At 40.9% G+C, this 22,204-nt stretch overlaps 1 protein-coding gene across 3 annotated transcripts in view; it reads left to right on the top strand.

Moving 5' to 3' along the window:
• ABCA2 (ATP binding cassette subfamily A member 2) overlaps positions 1-22,204 on the top strand; it is a 499,989-nt gene that overhangs the window by 459,477 nt on the left and 18,308 nt on the right. For all 3 annotated transcript variants that reach the window (XM_069241449.1, XM_069241450.1, XM_069241448.1), the window contains exons 46-48: positions 2,719-2,821; positions 17,382-17,519; positions 18,279-18,485. In XM_069241449.1, coding sequence (XP_069097550.1) covers positions 2,719-2,821; positions 17,382-17,519; positions 18,279-18,485 — 448 coding nt within the window. The remainder of the gene's footprint in view (positions 1-2,718; positions 2,822-17,381; positions 17,520-18,278; positions 18,486-22,204) is intronic.

The raw sequence follows: 22,204 nt of genomic DNA, 5'->3' as shown, positions 1-22,204 counted from the left end.
ATATAATCTCATCTACTAAGGTGTGAAATGCTTTAGTACCTTACAAAAGTACACTGTTGAATTCTGAAAGACTTCTTCATATTTTTAGGCAATGTTTGTTGCACGACTTGCATGTCAAATATCCCCATGTCTTGGCTCATGCACTTGTTCCTGGCTTGGCCCTGTCTATAAATTTATTGGCTGACCCAACTCGCCCCCCCCCCCCCCAACCCGTCTCTTGCCGCCCCCTTTCTGTTGCTCCACCACCACACCCTGTCCAGCTCTGTTTTGTCAGCTTTTGTTTTAATTTATAATGTTGACCCAGCTCCTCCATTCCAGCTGCCCATCACTTCTCCTGCTGCTCGTTAGTGACTCCACCGTTACATGCAGTCTCCATGTCCTTTTTTAGGGTCGAGCCTGCGTTGCATGCGCTCGCGCATGCGTATCGCAGCGAGACGCTTTAGTATTTAGCAAAGGGCTGGGAGCCCTGTCAACTTCACGTCAGTGTTTTTTATTGGTTCGTGGGCTTGCCTAATAAAATCTGCTTGCTTTCATTAGTCGAAGGCACGCATACGTCATGCCTTTTCTTGTGGCTAGCCCTCCTCGAGCGCAGCGACCAAGTACAGAAAACATGCGAGGCTCGCTGTTTTCCATCGGGCTCGTGGACTTCTTTTTCTCTAATTTACGAGCCCGATCTCGCTTGGCAGAAGTCGAGCGCTTTACATAGTTAATTTCACTTTTTCGGGTTACGTACATAAATGCACTTTTGCCCGATAGGTGAAAAGTCGGATTAGGAGTTTACAACGCGATCAGCTCTAACATGAGCAAACGCGAGACCCGTTGCATTGTAAATGCTTGTTATAAATCTGTTGTGGTGGTTAAAGTAGCTGCAGGCCACCGGTTTCCATAAAAAAATGCACTTGAGTACACTTTTTATCTTTTTATCTTTTTTAATTTACTGCTCCATTATGGTAGTCCTCCATTTTGGAATGGTAGCTAATACAATACCAGCTGTAACAATGACGCCTGTGTGATGACACTCAGCTTTTGTTGCATCATAAAGCACACATACTGCACAGCTGATATGTGAGCAAGCTGCTTCCAGGGCAGGGCAATGGATGTAGCAGGGTCTCATTGTCTTTGAATGTAGGTGGTACACCCATCCTTCATCCTTTCCCTGAGGTATCGAAAGGAACTTCTGCTTAACGCCTCCTCTTTCCTTCTCCCCAGTGGTAGAAGCTCTGGCCTGTGGGTCCCTCCTCCTCCCTCCTGTGCTAGTCACTAAAGAGATTTAATTTGCAAATTAATTTTTGCAAGGCATATTTCCACCCCAAATACTGTTGAAGATTTATCCCGTCAAGGCAGGAGGACATTCATATCCGGGGTACAAAAAGAGTGTGAACAACCCCAAGATTTGTGGGATTGTAGAGACATGGGTACCTCGTTTTGGAAAAATATTTTGCCAGAAGAGAATTTGACAAATGCAAGTTTACACATTATATTTTGTTCTTTTTTTTTTTTTTTTTTTTTTTTTTAAACAGGCCCTCATTCTCAGTTTCTCTTCCCCGTGCCTTGCTCCGAGAGTTGTACCTATGCTTTTTAACAACTCAAGAACCGCATATGCGACACTTGAATAGTGACTTTTCCTGCTTTTACTTCCTAATTACCCAGATCACTATCAGACGTGTACTGGTTGCTAGTAAATGTAATGATTGCCTATGCACCGCCCAAAACAATGCACCTCTTTGATCTCGCAAAACGCTGACAGTGTCACGTATTTAACGCACTTCATGCTGCTGTTTCAAATACATTTCTTCAAATTAGGCCCTTGATTTCAAGTGACACCTGCCAATGGCATGCCCTTTGATCCGTGCTTAATTTGTGATTGTTGTTTATGCACTCAAGAGGGCTTTAGGTACCAGTACGTTTTTATTTACAAATTAAGCACTGCCTCTGATCTTGTTCATTGTACACAAACGGCCAGAATTTGAGCAAATCGACTTTCACATCTGACAAGTAGCATCGTGGGCCAGGTGTTTTTTTTCTGACTGGCTGTTTGAAGCCACTGGTTTTACTTTTTTGAGCGCTTTGGCCCCATGCGTGTTCCGATGGTGATATACAAAACTTGGTTGTTTAGCGATGCACAGTGAATCGTGTTGCCTTATCTGACCCTCTGTGTCCCGTAACGTGCACAGTCTATTGACCACAGTGTAACACACACAAAGTAACACGCAGAGTGTAATGCAAACAATTCGTGATGCAAAGGATTTTAACCAACCTCGTGGCCAAGCTACTTCCACTAGTGAGCCTAGCATTGGTTTGCGACTTACTAAAGATCTCTTTTATGAATGAGGTCACACTCCTCATGGTATGTTGCAAAGGTATGTAAGAGAGCACCTGGCCAAACCCTTTGTGTCTCGGTGCTGACTAATTGACCAAGGAAGACAAGGGAGGTCCTTAGCCAGGACTCATTTATCTGCTTGCTTTCACAGGTAATGACAAGTCATGTTTTTGCTCTTTACTGTTTTTCTTGTGATCTGGAGATGAGGCTTCCACCATCAGGCCGGTTGTCTGCCTGCATCTGTGTGCCCCGGAAAGGTAATCCCCAGCAGTGAGATCACGCTGTGGCATTTATGATGGCCTTTTGTCCTCTGTGCTTTAAGGCTTTTGACCTAGTGATGCTTCTGTTATTTGCTTGTAATCTCACTGCCGCCATTTTGTGTCTTTGCTCTTGAGCAGGTTTGGGGATGGGTACATGATCACAGTACGGACCAAGTCCAGCTCAAACGTCAAGGAAGTGGTTCGGTTCTTCAACAGAAACTTCCCAGAGGCCATCCTTAAGGTAAGCTATTTTTATGATTTTTCACTTACTATACCTGTCTTTTGAGATAACCGCCAGCCTGGATTTCAGTGCAAGCTGCATTGAAAGTCTTTAGGCAGGAGTGTGGTCTTTTTGGAGTCCTATCCGGGCTTACATTTTTAGACCACGCATATGTTGCTTGCAAGACATTTTGTTAGCTTAAAGGGGGCTTGGAGCCTGCCCTTTGCTTACCATTGTTGGTTTCGTTATCACTCTCATTTGCTGCCCTGACGTTCTGTGTGTTTCTTCTTTGCCTGGAGCATGGATTCAGTGCTGCTTCCCTATTTTTGGGGAGTTTTGTTCCACTGCTTACACAGTCTGTCCCAGCATGTTTTTTCTTCCGAATCCAGCAGTCCTAAGAGTGTACGTGTTTTTAGATTTTTTTTTTCCCCTCGTTTCCGTTTTCACTATTAATTGGTCACTCATTTAGTTCCTAACAAAGTGCTTTTGTGTTTCCTGATTTATAGGATGTCTTGGGCATGATTAAAGTGTTTTAAGCACAAAACACAGTGTGTTTTAAATTGGTTTATGTTTGCAGGATTCTGGGTTGGACTGAACTTTGTACCGTGAAAATAACATCAAATTATAAAGCAATTTTTTTTGCTTGTTTTTCTGCTTCTAGTGTGCTTCCTCCCACTGCTTAATGTGTATACTGTAATAAAGATTTGACTCTTTACTGCAGCTCTGTATTTGGAATCCGTACATTTTGGCAGCATGAGGCTTTTCTCAGGACGAGAAATGTAAAGCAGCATAATGTCAAGATGTTTATTACAATATGTTTTAGATTTCCTTCCTCCTGGTTTTGCTCTGCGCTGTTGCTGAGGAAACCCAGCTGGTTTACCAAGTTTGTTCACCTTAACTGTTCATCCTCTCCCGGTCTAATGTTTGGTGCAACATAACAACAACATTTTAATAAACCTCCTGCTGAAGGTTTATTGACTCTCTTCAGTTTTATGTAGGTATATTTTGACAGCACATTGCATTTGTAATGACGGCAAATGTAAAGCAGCATGACAACTTGATTGGTGAAATACAGTGTAAGTCTTTCGAAAAAGGTGTGTGTGTGTGACAATAGTAGGCACAGACTGTTGGCGTTGCTTTTAACAACTATTTTATAATACATTATTGGCTTTACGCTATGGCTGTTGGGTAATCATGTGTTTAGTTTGTAACAAAGTGCTTTTCTTGTTTGTGTTTCCTGATTTATATGATGTCTTGGCCATGATTAAAATGTTTTAGGCAAAAAACAGTGTATTTTAAATTGATTTGTTCACGGGTAGGAGAAAACATTCTATTGTAAAATCAACCAAACTATATTATACAATACAATTATAGGCCTTACCATACCATGCTGTACAACCACAGGCCACACCATACAATACCATATATTGACAACCCATACCATACTATACAATGCCATACCATGCTATACTGTATAATGATAGGCATACTGTATCATTCTACAGTATACAAATGACAGACCACAACATACTATATGACAGGCCATACCACACCATACCATACCACACCATACTATTGCAGGTCAAAACATACCTCACTATAGTATACCTGTAAATGAGAGACCGTGGCTCGCGAGGATCTCGTGGAGGAGGGGCCGTTTACCCCATCCCCCGGGGGTGCTGCTGAGAGAACATCTCTTGGAAGTCTCTATGACTTCCAGGTTAAAGAGGACATCGAAGAGAACGCTGGGAGAGGAAAGGACACGCGGAGTGAGGAGACGCTGAGAAAAGAGATGCAGAGTAAGACGAAGGGGAGCACAGGGAGCCGGAGTGCTGAGGATATCGGGAATGCAAAGGCATGCAGAGCAGACAGCAGGAGTCCAGACGAGAGCAGGATTGAAAGTAGGAGCAGAGAGGCCCAAGGAAGCGGAGGAGTCAGACGGATTCCAGAGGGGAATCAGGTGCACTTTCCCAGCCACATTCCAGGGGAAGCGTGGCTGAACAAGGTACCGTCCTTGTTAGGGGGAAAACTGGGAGAGGGAAGGAGCGTGGAAAAAGAGGGGTAAGGTGTTAGTGTCACAGGAGAGTGCATGGTAATGAAAGTACCACCCCAGAAACACAGGAGAATGTTTTCTGCACCCGGGGAGCACCAGGTAGTTTAGGAGCACTCTGAAGGGCACGCCTGATCTTCCATCACTCAGCACTACCCCGTTTCCCTATAATAAACCCAGAAAGGACTTACCTGACTCCTTGTGGTCTTTTCCCTTTCACCGAGGTGACGCCCTCTGACGAATCCAACACCTGGGGAAAAAAAGAGAGGAGGAGGCCACTACACTAGCAGAAGAAAAGAAGCAAGGAGGAAGAACACAACAAGCCAAGACATTATTACAAAATCTATTATTCAATTAACGAATAAAAAGACCCTTAATCTCTAAACGAAGGAGTGAGAGCTTTCTGCTTAATGTAGATCAGGGAGTGCTGGGCCAACAGGTCCAGTCACAACAGGTACAGCTCCTCTGCTAGGGCGGAGGAGCGTTGCACCTCCACCCCATGCCAGCAGCAATAGCTGCAAACCTTTTACCAAAAAACTATAATAAACTGTTTATTATTGTTTTTGGGTAAAGGGGGCAGCGCCACAGACTGTGACAAGCACTGAGGCGGGGTGCACAGCACTCCCCCTCACTGTGCATGTATGTTTAACAGTCCGTCTCGGGCCGGCCAAACACGTGCACAGTAGGCTCTCTCCAGCCCGGCACTGTGTTGCAGGGCAGGATAGAGCAGGCACAGGCTTCTAGTCTGCCTGGGAGAGCCCTAGCTGGGCGCTGCCAGCTAATCCTGATGCTGCTCTTAGCAGCGTCAGGATTGGCCCCAGGGCAGGCTGGGAGCCTGTGCCTGCAGCCTGTCTGCGCAGGAGAGGAGCAGTGCGGTGGCGACGACAATTCAGGTAAGTGTTTTTTTTGTTTTTGTTTTTTTTTAAATTAGTTCTCTCCCCAAAGCCCCCTCCACCCCCACAACGCCCACCCCTCTTTAGCATCGAGGGCCGCTCCTGAGTCACAATACCATTCTATACAGTGACAGTCCATACCATACCATTCTTTACCATGCCATACTTTACCATATAACACTACACAATGACAGGCCATAATATATAACCATAATATACAATAGCAGGCAATACCATGCCATACCACATAATATGTAATATCACACAGTAATATACAATGACATACAATACCATACTATATATTGACATGCCAGATGATACTGTGCAGTGACAGGCCACACCATTACGCCATGCTATATAATGGCAGATTGTACCATATTATAACATTCAACGACTAAGCATACCATACATAACAATGGGTGACCATACCATACCATACTATTCAGTGACATGCCATACCGTTCTATACCATGCTACAATGAGTGGCCATGCCATACTATACCATACTGTACCATGACCGGCCATACCATACTGTACAAAGACAGGCCATACCATACTTTACAAGACAGACCATGACAGATATGCGTACCATGCTATACAATTCCAAACTGTACTATATCTGACATACTGTTCAATGACGGGTCATACTGTACCAAAATATATCCTACTAAACAATGAGGGACCATACCATTCTATACAGTGACATACCTTACCATAGTATACAATACCAGACCATACAATATTATATGATGACCCACCATACTATATCATACACTATACATACCCCACAATACTATACAATGACAGGCCATACCCGTAAAATAAAATGACAGGCCATGCTATACCAGACAATACTATACAATGACAGGCCATACCATACATACTATGCTATATTATACAATGACAGGTTATACCATTCCATACTTTTCTACACGACAGACTGTACTATAGTCATACCATACTAAACAATGGCAGGCCATACTATACAATGACAGTCTCTTCCATACCATACCATATAGTGACATACTATGCTGTGCAATGTCAGACGATACCATACCATGCCATACAGTGAGAGGTATGGGATATACCATACTATACAATGACAGGAAATACTGTACCATATCATGCTATAGCATAACCTATTATTGTGCAGTGTGGCACAGTATGCATGGACTTCAATGTACGGTATGGTATGGTCTGTCATTGAATGGTATGACTGTAGCATACCCATCACTGTATAGTATAATACAATATGGTAAGCTCTGTCATTGTATAGTATGTAATGGTATGTCATTGTGTAGTATGGTATGATATGGCCTGTTATTGTATATTATGATATGGTATTGCCTGCCATTGTGCAGTATGGATGTGTGTGATATAATTTGGCATCCTATAGTATAATTTGGTAGGGCCTGTAATTGTACAGTATAGTATGGTATTCTATATGTCTGAATGACAGACCATACCATACAAAACCATACTATACAATGATAGACCATACCATGCAATTCCATACACTGATAGGCCATACCATACTATACAATGACAGGTCCTACCATACCATTGACAGGCCATACCATATCATACGATACTGTAAAATACAGTGTTGGACAATACCATACTATATGGCATAGGTTGTCAATCTGTGGGGTGTGACCCACCCTCACCCCCCACCCCCTTGGGAGGCCATGGAGTCATGGGAAGGAGGGCGCGCATTCCCCAGCCTCACTTATGCCTGGAATCCAAAATCTTCGTTTTGAGAAAATGCAACCCTCCAGAGATGGTTATTTCTTGATAGTTTAAAACACTTCAGGTGAATTGTCATTCATTTAGTCTTCTGTTCAGTGGAACTGGGAGAGGGGCAGACAGCTAAACAAGTGTTCCTGTCATGGTGCCTGTTTGCCTGAAATAAATGCAAATGTGCGCTATGAGTTAACCTGAAAATGTAGAGGGGAATCTGCAAATGTAAAGGATGCTTAGGAGCCTGTACTGCCTTTAATTGATCGAATCACTGGAAGCTTTGTGATGACAAAGATTTTTTGCTTTTGAGTAGTAGTGAAAGAGATAACAACTGAGCTGTGAAGTGGATGCTTTTAATTGTAATTTTATTTACATAGCGCTTAATACCCTTCTAGGGGTGTTGAAGGGACAGTTATGTGAAAAAAATGGTATCACCTACGGTCCGGGTACTACTAAAATCCATATTTTGGAAGTACCCTTTTATCATAAAACATTTTGCACATTTTGTAGCAGTCTATCTTATACTCTGTGTAATGCAAATATAAAATAATGACTTTTATATCCGCAGTGCCTTCTGTCACAGGCTGTTGCCTCGTAGCACTAAAAATACACAAGTCGCTATTCTCCACTACATCAACCTAGATTTAAATATGTGACTTGCTGGTTACACACAGACCTCTACAGTGCATGAACTAAAAGAGGTTTCATAATGTACTAATGCATTTCCCACTGAGTAACAATTTTTTAAAATGTATTTTTCATTTAAGCTACCCGTTTTTTTTATATGTAGCTACCAGGCGGTGAAAGACCTAAAACTGAAGTAAACAACAGCAGCAAACTAATAAAACCAGGAGTAATTTTTTGCTAAAATAGCAGCATCTGTTTTCATAATGTTAAAAATAGAAACCTTTTTAGAAAACAACTGTGAAAAAAGAATAAGGGACTACTTCCTCCCCTGGAATAAAAAAAAAAAAACAACCTACTTGGACCATACAGTTCATCATTATGATTGTAAATGATATGTTTTAATTATGATGAATGATTCTCGGCAACCTCCAGTTCCATGCATCTGTTAAAGCTAAGCCACCAGCATCCCTTGAAATATATGATGGTTCTCCTCTGATGCTGTGCACTGAAGTTACAGCCAATGCATTAGAGCCATTAAACCCAGGTCCACTGGAATTATGAGATTGTGTGGACGCTGCAATTTTTTAGCCATCATCTGTCGAATAGTTTGCTGATTTTAACAAATAATAATTTGTTTATAGCTTCAAACGGTTCGAAAGACACTAAAAAGCAGCAACACATGCTTCTGCACAGTAGAAGGCCCGTTGCAAAGCTTGACTGTTCACCTTTTTGTTGCTTATTGATCTATTTGGGTGTTAAACTGGTTCTAAACAGATTGACTGTCTCTCTGGTGAAAAACAGGAACACCCATCACATTAGTTCAGATAGGTGTTAGCATCCAAATAGGTTTTGTCAAATTATGTTTTGTTTGTGAAAAATAAGGTACCATCGTGCATTTTTGGGTAATTCTTTTTGCAGACTTTTTGTTTGAGCTGTGTGGTAAGCCTCTGACAAATCGAACCACTGTCACCCACTAACCTTTGGTTTGCTAAACACTGTTTAATATTATTTCCTGACTGTAAAAACGATTTGCCCTGGGAAATGGGGGCGTTTATTGTTATGGATGGTGAGGAGTACCAGGTGTTAGAAATCTTTGTCAGGTGGGGGTCCTTACGGCTAAAGATTTTTGACGGGGAGGGGGTCTTGGCATCAAAGTTTGGATACCTCTGCTATAGGGTGACAGATCATACCATACCTTGCTATGCAATGGCAGGCCATACCAGACAATGACTGTCCATACCATATGATACCATATTATACAATGATAGTCCATACCATACAATGATATACCATACTGTTCAATAATAGGTTATACCATACTATAAAATGACTAGTAATATCATACCATTCTGTACAATGACAGGCCACACCATATTGTATTATAATTAAAATATATAATAATGTCAGGCCATACCATCACATACCAGACTATACAGTGACAGGCCATACCAAGCTGTATCATTAGAGGCCATACTATACCAAACTATACAGTGGCAGGCCATACCATACATACCTTACTATATAATGACAGGCCATACTATACAATGACATGCAATACTATGCAATGAGAGGTCCTATCTTAGTCCTATCATACCAATATATGTTGACAGACCATATAATACTATACAGTGATAGACCATACCATACTGTATAAAGGCGGGCCATACTATACAAACACAGGCCATATCATAATATATGACAGGCCATACCATACTGTACAGTGACAGACCCTATCATACTATAAAATGGCATATCATACCCAGCTATGCTAATGACAGGCCATAACATATCATATTGTACTTTGACAAGCTATGCCATTCTGTACAGTGACAGGCCATGCAATATGATACAATAACAGGCCATATCATACTATACAATTATAGGCGACACAATACCATACTCTGACAGACCATCAGTCCATACCATAATATACAATGACGGGCCATAGCATAGCATAGCATAATATCCAATGACAAAGTATATCATACTATACAATGACAGGCCATACTATATAATATTACACAATGTCAGTCCATACTATACCTCACCATACAGTGACAGGCCATACCATAAAGTACAATCATAGGCCATACCATATCACTATATCATACTATAAGAAGACTATATAGTATACCTTTTCAGTTATAGACCATACCATGCCATTCATTGACAGGCCTTATCATACCCTTTCAACCCATACAATAAAAAGACAGGCCATACTAAACCATGCCACACCATACAGACAGGCCTTATCATACCATACAGTGGCATTCAGTACAATACAGTACAATGGCAGACCATACCATACAATGACAGACCATACCATACTGTATATTGATGGATACCACACCATACAATGATAGGCCCCACCATACCACATTATGCTATACAATGACAAGCTATATCATCCCATACTATACAATGACAGTCTATGCCATACCATACTAAGCAGTGACATACCAAAAAATATCCATACCATGTTATAAGATGACATACCATATTATACAATGACAAGCCATAATGTACTTTACTGTACAATTGCAGGCCATATCATACGCTGTACTATACAATCACAGGCCATACCATACCAAACAGTAACAGGCTAGACCATACCAAGCTGCTCAGTGACAGGCCTTACTATACGATATCACACCGTGCATACAATGGTAGGTTAAACCATACCATACTATTCTATGCTATACAATTATAGGCCTTACCAAAATGTGTTGTAGAATGTAAAATAATATCATACACGTCCATACTGTACAGTAGCAGTCATTACCAAATTTATAGATACAACAGGCCATATTCCACCATACCATACTATACAATGACAGGCCATACCATACAGTGACAGGCTATACTTTTCAATGTCAGACCATACTATACTATAAAATGGCATACCACACCCTGTTGTGCTAATGACAGGCCATAATATATCATACTATACAATGACAAGCCGTACCATTCTGTACAGTGACATGCCATACAATACAATACAATCACAGGCCCTACCATACTATACAAAGACAGGAGGCATTATACCATACACTAACAGGCCATAGCATACCACCATCCATTACAATGCAGTCCATACCATAATATATAGTGACAGGCCATAGAATACTTTACAATGGCAAGCCATCTCATCCTATACAATGACAGGCCATGCCATACCCCAAAATACTATATCATCCTATACAGTGACACTCCATACCATACCTCACCATACAGTGACAGGCCATACCATACTGTACAGTCAAAGGCCATACATATCATACTATACCATACTATAAAATTACTATCCATAGCACACTGAACAGTAATTGGCCATACCATACCATTCTATGTAGGGCCATACCATACCCTTCCAAACCATACTATAAAAAGACAGCCCGTACTATACCATACCATGCAATACCATACCATACAATGGCAGGCATGCCATAAAATGGCAGACCATACCCTACTGTGCAATGGTGGTCTATCCCATACCACACTATACAATGATAGCCCCACCATACCATACTGTGCTATACAATGACAAGCCATTGCATTTCATACTATACAATGACATCCCATGCTATACCATACTACACAGTGACATACCATACCATGTTATAAAATGACATACCATACAATGACAAGCTACAATATACCGCAATGTACGACAGGCCGTATCATATACTGTAGCAATCAATCACAGACCATACCATACCATACAATGACAGGCTAGACCATATCATGCTGCACAATGACAGGACTTAATATACTATTTAACAGCATACATAAGTTGATAGGCCAAACCATACCATACTGTACTATACTATACAATTACAGGCCTTACCATACTATATTACAGAATGCCAATTAATATCATACACATCCATACTGTACGATGTCAGGCAATACCATATCATAATATAAAGCGACAGGCCGTATCATACTATACTATACAATGACATACCATACTGTACAAGGAGAGGCCATACCATATCATGCTATACAGTGACAGACCACACTATAAAATGATCTACCATATGATAGCATGTTATATCATACTATACAATAAGATACCATACTATGCAATAACATACCATAATATACAATGACAAGCCATACCATACAGCACAGTGACAGGTCATACCATACTATAAAATCACAGGCCATACCATACTATACAGTGACAGGCCATTACATTCTGTAAATGGCAAGCTATACTATACATGCTATACTATTCTGTATAAGCACAAGCATACTAAACCATGCAATGGCAGACCATACCACACTGCACAATGACAGACCATACCATAATGTATTATACTATACAATGATGGCTGTGCTACAGTCATACTTTACAATGACAGCCATACCATACTATACAATGATGTCCATACCATACTGTACAATGGCAAGTTATACCGTACCATGCAATATCCTACTATACAATGACATACTATACTATGACAGGCCATAACATATCATACTGTACAATGACAGGCTGTATCATACCATACTTCACAATAACACACCCTGCCATACATATGTCAGACTGTACCAAAGTTCAGAATGAGAAACCATAACATACTATACGACGACAGACCATACCCCACCGTAGTGCACAATACTCTATTATGACAGGCCATACCATACCACACTATACTAAAGCGTGCAATAGTAGGACATACAATACTGTACCATACTATTCAGTCCATACTATACCACAGCATAGAATGACAGGCATACCATACTGAGCTGTACAGTGACAGGCCTTACCATACCATTCCACACTATACTATACTATACTATACTATACTATCCACAACATACTATACTACGCCATACGATGACAGGACTTACCACACCATATTATGCAATGACCGCCCATACCATACCATTCTATATAATGAAAGGTCATACCATACTTTACAGTGACATGCATGCAATACAATGACAGGCAATACCATAGCAAAACATACCAAACCATACAGTGACAAGCCATATTATAACATACCATAATATGACAGACCATACTAAACTATGCAGTGACAGGCCATGTCATGTCATACTATACGATGACAGGCTATACCATACCTTGAGGCTGTACAGTATCATACTATACAATGACATAATATACTATGCAGTGATAGGCTATACCATGGTGTGCAATACAATGACACGCCATGCCATTGTATACCAGACTATGTATTGACAGACCAGACCAGACCATACTATACAATGAAAGGCCATTGACAGACCATACCATACCATACCATACCATACAATGAGGCCATACAATACCATACCTTGAGGCTGTACAGTATCATACTATACAATGACATAATATACTATGCAGTGATAGGCTAAACCATTGTGTGCAATACAATGACAAGCCATGCCATTGTATACCAGACTATATATTGACAGACCATACCATACTGTATAATGAAAGGCCATTGACAGACCATACCATACCATACCATACAATGAGGCCATACAATACCATACAGCCCATACCATCCCAAACTATACAATGATGGACTATACAATGACAGGCTATAACATACGATACCATATGAAAACAGACCATACCTTACAATACTATACAATGACCGCCCATATCATTCCATTCTATTCTATTCAAGAGATCATACCATACTATCCAATTACAGACCATACCATACCATAGTACACAATGACAGATCATATAATACCATCCAATAGCATGCCATGCCATACCGTACTATACAGTGACAGGTCATATCGTACCATATCCTACTATAGAGTGAAAGGCCTTACCATAGTCATATCATATCATATCATACAATACTATACAAGGACAGGCCATACCATACAATGACAGACCATACCATACTATTCAATCACAGACCATACTATACAATCACAGGCCATACAATACTATGTCGTGACAGGCCATAACATAATATAGAATGCCAAACCATACTGTACAATGATATTCCATACTATATCATACTATATAGTGACAGATCAGTCCATACTGTGCAACATCTTACTATACAATAGCATGCCATAACATACCATATTATACAGTGAAAACGATAATATACAATTACAGGCCGTCCCATATCATACAGGCCATACTGTAGCATACCATACTATACAATGACACGTCATATCATATTCTACAATGACAAGCTATACTATATGACAGGCCATATTATACCATGCAATGACAGACCATAGCATTCCACACTGTAAATGACAGAGCTACAAAACCTTATTATAACATACAATGGCACATCATATCACACTGTACAATGACTATATAGTAAAATCAATGCCATATCATACTGCACAATGACAGGCTGTACCATACCATACAATATTGTGCTAAAAAATGATTGATCATTCCATACCATACTACTGAAGAACATACCATAATCATACCATATTATAAAATGGCATACCTTACTGTACATTGACAAACCATAATATACCATACTGTACAATGACCGGCCATATCATACCATACCATACCATGCTAGACCATGCCAAACAGTGACAGGACAGACCATACTATCCTGTAGAATGACAGGCCTTACCATACTGTTTCACACCACACTTTAAATGATAAGCCAAACCATGCTGTACTATACAATTACAGGCCCTACCATAGCATACTATAATATGCCAGTTAATATCATGCACTTCCATAGTGTACAATGACAGACCAAACCATAATATACCATACTATGTAATGACTTGCCATACTGTACCATACAATAGCATACTGTACAACGGAGGCCATACTGTACCATACTATTCAATAACAGACCATGTCATAGAATGATAGTACTTATTTGCTATACAATGACAGACTTAACCATACTATTCCACACAATACCATACAATGATGGACCACAACATACCATACTAAGCCATACAGTGACAGGATTTGCCATACCATAATTTGCAATGACAGCCCACGCCGTATCACAGTATACAATGCAATACCATACCATGCCATACTGTACAGTGACAGCCCATATCATATAATTCTACACAATGACAGACCATGCCATACTTCACAATGACATGCATACAGTATAATGACATGCAATATCATAGCATACAGTACCATACTATACAAAGACATGCCATATCATAACACACCCTACAATAATATACAAAGAAAGGTCATACCATATCATGCTATAAAATGACAAGGCATACCATACTAGACTTCTTAATGACAGGTCATTACATTCCATGAGGCCACACAGTACCATACTATACAATGACAGGCCATACCATAAAGTCCCATACATTTACAAGCCATGCCATTGCAGACCATACTATACAGTGACACACCATACCATTCTATACAATGAGATACATTACCATACTGTACAATGCAATTACAGCCCATACCACCCCAAACTATACAGTGGCAGGCCATACCATACTATACTACACAATGACATCCCATAACAGACTGTACCATATGATGACGTACATTGACAGCCCATAACATACTATTCTATTAAGGGATAGACCATACTATACAATAACAGGTCCTACTATACAATGACAAACTATACCTCGTCATACCATACTATACAATGAGAGACCATAGCATATTTGGCAATGAGAGCCTATACCATACTTTACAATGACAGACTATTCCGTACTATACAATAATGGGCCATACAATATAATGCTATACAATTACGGGCCATACCATAAGGTCATACCATACCATATTTTACAATTACGGGCCATACCATAAGGTCATACCATACCATATTTTACAATTACGGGCCATAACATACTCACAAAGGCAGGTTGTAATATACCATACTATACCATACGATGACGGGCAAACCATACAGTACAGTGACCGGCCACACCGTACTATGCAGCGGTGAGCTAAACCATACTATATCATAGCATACTATACAAAGACAGGCCATACCATACCGAACAATGACAAGCCACATCATACATAATTTCATATAAAACTTAAATTCTCTTTATAAAACAATGACTTGTTTCAGAAAAATTGTTAAGAGTGAGACAAAGCACAAGCAGCTTTTAACTGTTTTTCTGCAAAAGACCGCCTGTGGACCAAAAACATAGGGTGAGCTTAAAGCTTGTCCATTGCTTACTGTCAATTTGCTTCATTGTCACTCTCATTTGCTTGCTTCACATTAGGTCTTGTGTGAGATAGGGCATGCCCTGTCACTTGTGAGATATTTTGTTACCTTGAGGAGGGATGGGGGGGGGGGGGGCTAAAAGCCCACTCGTGGCTTACCAGTGGTTGGCTTCATCATCAGTCTTATTTGCTGGCTCCTGTTTGGTCAGTGCATGCTATCTTCACTTCCTCTTCAAGTGTTTCTTCCTCCTGTGGTGCATGGGTCAAGTACTGCTTCCTTTCTTTGAGTGTCCTTCTGCGGCTCCACTTTCTGGCCTGGCAGTTCTTTTCTGCTACTTGCAGCACTCACTTAGAGTGCTGAGTGCAGGCCATCTCCCCTCTTTCCCCCTATGTCTTTGCTTGCTCCGCCCCCTCCGATGTTGTGGGTTGACCGATTCCTGCTTTCCCTGCCTGTCCACCTTATTGTTGCTTGCTCCGTCCACATTCCCCTTCTGCGTTGTTGCATGACCAGGTCCGGTCAGGAACTCCTGGAAATATCATGGAGCAAGACAAGCAATGTGGGAAATATACGGTACCTGAATTGTGAACATTAATGAAGGACAAAAAAAAAGCCAAAGTGAAAGCTAGTGAAACAGTATGTTCTTTACATTTAAAGAACACTTTCTCTGTGCTATTTGCCTTTTAGAGGCACTTGATACTATTTAAAACTCTTGGTTTTCCTTCATGTCTTTGAAGACTAACATATGTTTAAGTTGTTTTTTTTAATATTGTTCTGGTATGCTTGCACACACCCAGTTTTTAAGAGTGTTTTCCATTTTAGCTACATGAGTTGAAAAATGCAAACCAGGGCATGCTTCAGTAAGATTAAAGGGATCCAAAATTGGTTTACAACCAAAAGTTGTAAGTAAACCTAGGGATATAAGATTGTTGTTGAACATGTGCCAAGCTGCATGTATTTTCAGGATTATGTTGCCCCAGTTCTCTCTTGTTAGTGAGGGGCACAGAGAATGGATAACCATAAACAGTGACTTTTGATGAGGATTGAAAGTGTTTGTTTGGGAATGAGCTCAACAGAGTTTGCGAGGGGGAGAGAAAGAAAATATTATGTGCATTGAACCATTTATTTTTCTGTAGGAGCGACACCACACCAAGGTACAGTTTCAGCTCAAATCTGAACAGATCTCACTGGCTCAGGTATTTAGCAAAATGGAGCAGGTGGTGGATGTGTTGGGCATTGAAGACTATTCCGTCAGCCAGACCACTTTGGACAACGTGAGTTCTTTGAGCCTCAATGCCTCTTTCAGGGGTCACTAGAGCCTGCTCTTCAGGCAAACATCAGCAAGGGCTTCTAAAGCCTGTTTTTTCGGGTTGACAATTGGCAAGGGGACACTAGAGCCTGTTCCTCAGCAGTCATCTGTTAGCAGTAAACGCCACTTCAAACAGTGGAACCATAATGTTTCTTCATTTACTTCCATTTCTTTGTCTCATAAGCAATAACTGCAGTGTGGATTACACTACAGATGCAGCAATCCTCTGTCTCATTTGACATTCATGCTCTTTATACATTCCTGTTGCCTTTTACTCTTCAGCTTTCATATTTTCTCCTTTATTTGCTTTTTGCTTACCTTGTGTTTTATCAGACATTTTTCTTCTCTTAGGTTTTCTTCTTCTTTTCCTTCTTTACTTATACTTGCTTTCAATCGATTTTTCCCTTTTTGGTTATTATTTTTTTCTTTTCTTACATTCTGTCTGTCCTTTTCTAGTTTTATCTTTGTCATTGCCATTTCATTGCTTTTTGTCTACCTCTCATCTCTTTTACTCCTTCTTGCCTGTTTGTTATTCTTTCCCACCCACCTTTCAAATTCCTTACTACTTTTCTCAATTTTCCAGCCACCTCACACCATTTTCCAGATTGTTTTTTTTTCCAATTGTCACATCCCTTTTTCTGCCTCATTACTTTATACCTTCACCTCTTCACCAACTGTCTGTTCCTCACATCTCTTACGCCTTTTCCTATATCTTTCCAAATAGGTGTTTGTGAACTTTGCTAAGAAGCAGAGTGATAACCTGGAGCAGCAGGAATCTCTCCCCAGTTGCGCAGCCCAGTCTCCGTTGTCTCGCATCTTGAGCCTGCTCCGACCGCACACAACCCCCACAGAGCTGCGCTCCCTGGTGGTAGAAGAGTCTGAGGATTTGGAGACCGATGATGAGGGCTTAATCAGCTTTGAGGAAGAAAGGGTAAGAAAATGTTGGAATGCAGTCATTTCCCTGCCATTACACAGCTTTCCGAGTCCTTGAAATTTAGATTGAACATAATAGGGCATGTCTGAAAAATTTGAAAAAAAAGGGACAATAGAGGTTTGAACTGAACACGAGTCATTCACACATTAAGCACGGAAAAGGTACCTATACGTAACATGTTTAGATGAGAATGCAACTTGCCAGGATATTTGGTCCATCTCAGATTCTAACATACCCCCTTGATGGAACGGTCCAGCAGATCCCACCTGAACATTACCTATTCTGTTAGGAATGATTGCCTGACTTTTCTTCGAGTTCCATAACAGAGGTGCATGTCAGGGAATGCGGGGGATGCTTAGGATTCAGTAACATAACAGACATATGGTGAGGTTATCCTTTCCTGCCAAGAATAATGTATTTAGCCAGCTATTCCTCCACCTAATTATTGGCCATACCGGGAACCAAAGTTAATCCTCATCCTAGTTATCACCCTTTATTTTGCCTGGCCATATCTTCTACTGTTTATGGTCATCACATTTCTTTAGTGTCATAGTTTTAGTTAAGTCGCAAGCAGCCTAGAGATCTGTGTGACCTACTGACGAGTGGCTGTGAATGTCAGTGACTCCCTGGCAGGGATCCTAAGGGATTCAATATTTTATTAGATCTTAATAGAAGTGACCATTTCTAAGTCTGACTATAGACAGCTTTAGCTTCCTGTAGAGAGCTGTTGTCAGAAACAGCATACATAATATGCAGAAATGGGCTTTGGGTCGGTTGTCTTCAGGTTTAGCATTTCCAAAGTAGCACACCTGAACACACAATCTGTCTGTCTGCAGGAGTCGAATTCGTATTTTGTATTTGTTGCCCCTGGGTTCTTGTGTTAAACTCAAGCATTTGAGGGCACCTTATACTTCTATACACTGTGTACTGTCAGATTTTCTATAAGGCGGTTCTTGTATCTTTCAGTGGTGTCTTATGTGCTCTCCTGCATCTGCCAGTATCTGTAGTTGTTCCATTATTGACTGACACCCCAATCTTCTTCTGGGTGACATGGCCTCCATCTATGAATGGTGACTGCAGCACCAGGCAAAGTATGCAGCATTACAGAAGTAGCATCTAGGGCTTAGTCTGGTGCATGCAGTATACATCACGGCAGCCGGTGTGTATATTGCATGCAGTTCTCCTTTCAGACCCACATTTTACTGCCGAGGTAACTAGCTTTCCTCTAAGGTCTTTATTTGGGTGGTTGAAGAGCACAAGATGTCATATCCCTTTCCGTCCTCCATTTCAAGAACGGGCTCCTGCACGCCATGCTACTAAGCCGGCCTGAGGTGGGAGATAAGTCCATGTGGTTGTGCTCGGCATCTTTTTTTGGGGTTCTTACTTTTTATTCTCCATCCAACTCCCATGGTGTGCATTTGGGAACTTTGAGTTAGAGGCAGTGATTCACATCAATACGTGAAGCATCTGAAGTGGTAAGGATGTGAAGCGTCTATGTCAAAGCTGTCAGCGAAGCAGCCAATGTGGATTGCTCGCAGTGCACTCCCTGCAGTCTGGCACACTGTGATCTTACGGGGATACTGGAATGAAAGGTCATACACCGGGTGGCTCAGAGGCTATACAAAGTTGCACGGCACCTGGACTGCCCTGGATTTGGCCACCTGCTGGAATGGAGGCTTGATTGCCTAACCATCCACACCCCCACAATCTGCCAATTCCTCCACCACCCATCAGTACTCACCAGCAAAAGGGGTAACTTCACCAACTGAGCAGCTCATAGCGGTTGGATCCTGAAAGCGAGAACGGACCATGCTGGCCAAGCTGGATGAGCCAGACCGGAGTATGATAAATGAGTGAGTAAGTATTTGAGCATGTGTTGGAGTAAACAGAGAGAGGTAAGTAAAGAAGAAAAAGTTTGGGAGGAAAATTTAAAGATGCACATGTAGCAGGGATGATAATGAACTGGAAGTAAAGCAAGGGAGAAAGAAAGAGTGAAATGAGAGTAGAGGAAAGTAGGCAAACAGAGGAGATCAGAGGCTGATGGGGAGGCCTTTGTTTTTTGTCTGAAGTCTGCCTCTTGTTTCTCATCTGGTCAAGCGTAGTTTCCTCCGTTTGCCCTATTGTTGCTGCATTACCTATTGATGTATTTCCAATCATACCAAAAACCTCCAGGAGTTCTAGTGGAGGTGACAGACCCCTGCTTCAAGGGCCCACGCAATGGTGGGCAAAACACAACTCACGAAACTAAACAGGATGCTAGACAACGTAGGCAGCATAATCTGCACATAGTGTGGATGGTGCATATAAAGTACATATAGTGCACAGCACAGAAGAGGCATAGGAAAACATAGGTGAAAATGTCAGTCCAATCAAATGGAAGGGAAGACACCTGCCAGTACTCTGAAGGCCACCATTGCCAAAAAATCAATTAAAACCAAGATATTTGCCAAAGGGAAGCAGTCCTACTAAGGTAGTTCCACCTGATTGAACTGGAATTGTGGGACCACTAAAACATGCCAAATGAATTCCATTGAGACAAGGCGAGAGCTGGCAGAAGAAAAGGCAAAATAGAAGAATAAACAGAAACTCTAATCAATACTTCACCCACTTTAAATAAGACATTAGTGTGAAAGCAAGCCCTGCAGAGACCTTTGTTGTTTTGAAGACAAAACCTGTTAGTATAGATTTGATACTAAATCAGAAGATAAGTGTGTCAACATTGGAAACAATGTTTCATTAACAGGTGCTGTGACCAGAGTCTAAATTCTCTGTACCATGGAAAAAGGTAGAAACCTCTAGCTTCCCAACTACAGAAGGAACATTAGAAGGAACAAAAACACTGCCTCAGGGTAACCATAATTTACAGTCCACTCTGGAGGTTAAAATGAAAATATCCACACCAAGTAGAACCTTAAACAATACTCCACACTGGAGGAAATAGAGCACCTAAATGGGTCTCCACTAGAAATATTTTAATTAAGTGAATTACATGCAGCACAGGGACATAATGACTGACTGTGCAAAAAAAAGCACCAATTAACCTGTACTTGAGGGAAGAAATTACAAGATATGAAGGATAAAAGTGACTTACCAGGAAATCCAAGCAGAAAAGACTAACCACGTCAACACAATGAAGCAAAGAGTGAAAGAGAAATGGGGAATACAGTAACAGCAAACAAATAAGTAAGGGAAAGAAAATGTGAAACCAATTTTAGATCCCGTGGTCAGAAAAGACACTCAACAAGTAAACTATGCCTTGAGAAGAGTAATGGCAGCAAGGGTGGGGAGAAAGAAGACGTTAAATTTCTCTAAGCAACACATAGAAAACACCTCCCCAAACAGGAAACAACAAAATAGGATGTGATAAATTAAAAACATGGCCCCATCACACCAATAATACCAAATCATATCAAAGAGTTAGCCCACAGAAAGAAGATAGAGGAGATTGATGTACAGCAGGAGGCAACAACTGAAACAAAAGGAAATAAGCGTCACAAGGAACAAAAGCTAAAAGCAAAAATGACTTTAAAAATGGAGATGCAAAGTCAAGAGCTGGAGAAGAAAGAAATGTCAAAGGAACAGCTTACAGATGAATACAAGAAAGAAAAGAAATGTGGTCCATACCGGTGAAACAAATTGCAAAAAGAACAAGCAAATCATAAACTTAAGAACAAAAACACAGGAACAACAAAGTGACAGGACTGGAAATACAATTG

Source organism: Pleurodeles waltl, chromosome 6, assembly GCF_031143425.1.
Source record: "Pleurodeles waltl isolate 20211129_DDA chromosome 6, aPleWal1.hap1.20221129, whole genome shotgun sequence".
Taxonomy (NCBI): Eukaryota; Metazoa; Chordata; class Amphibia; order Caudata; family Salamandridae; genus Pleurodeles; species Pleurodeles waltl.
The sequence above is the reverse complement of the archived record's forward strand: the minus strand, read 5'-3'. Positions and strand labels throughout refer to the sequence as shown.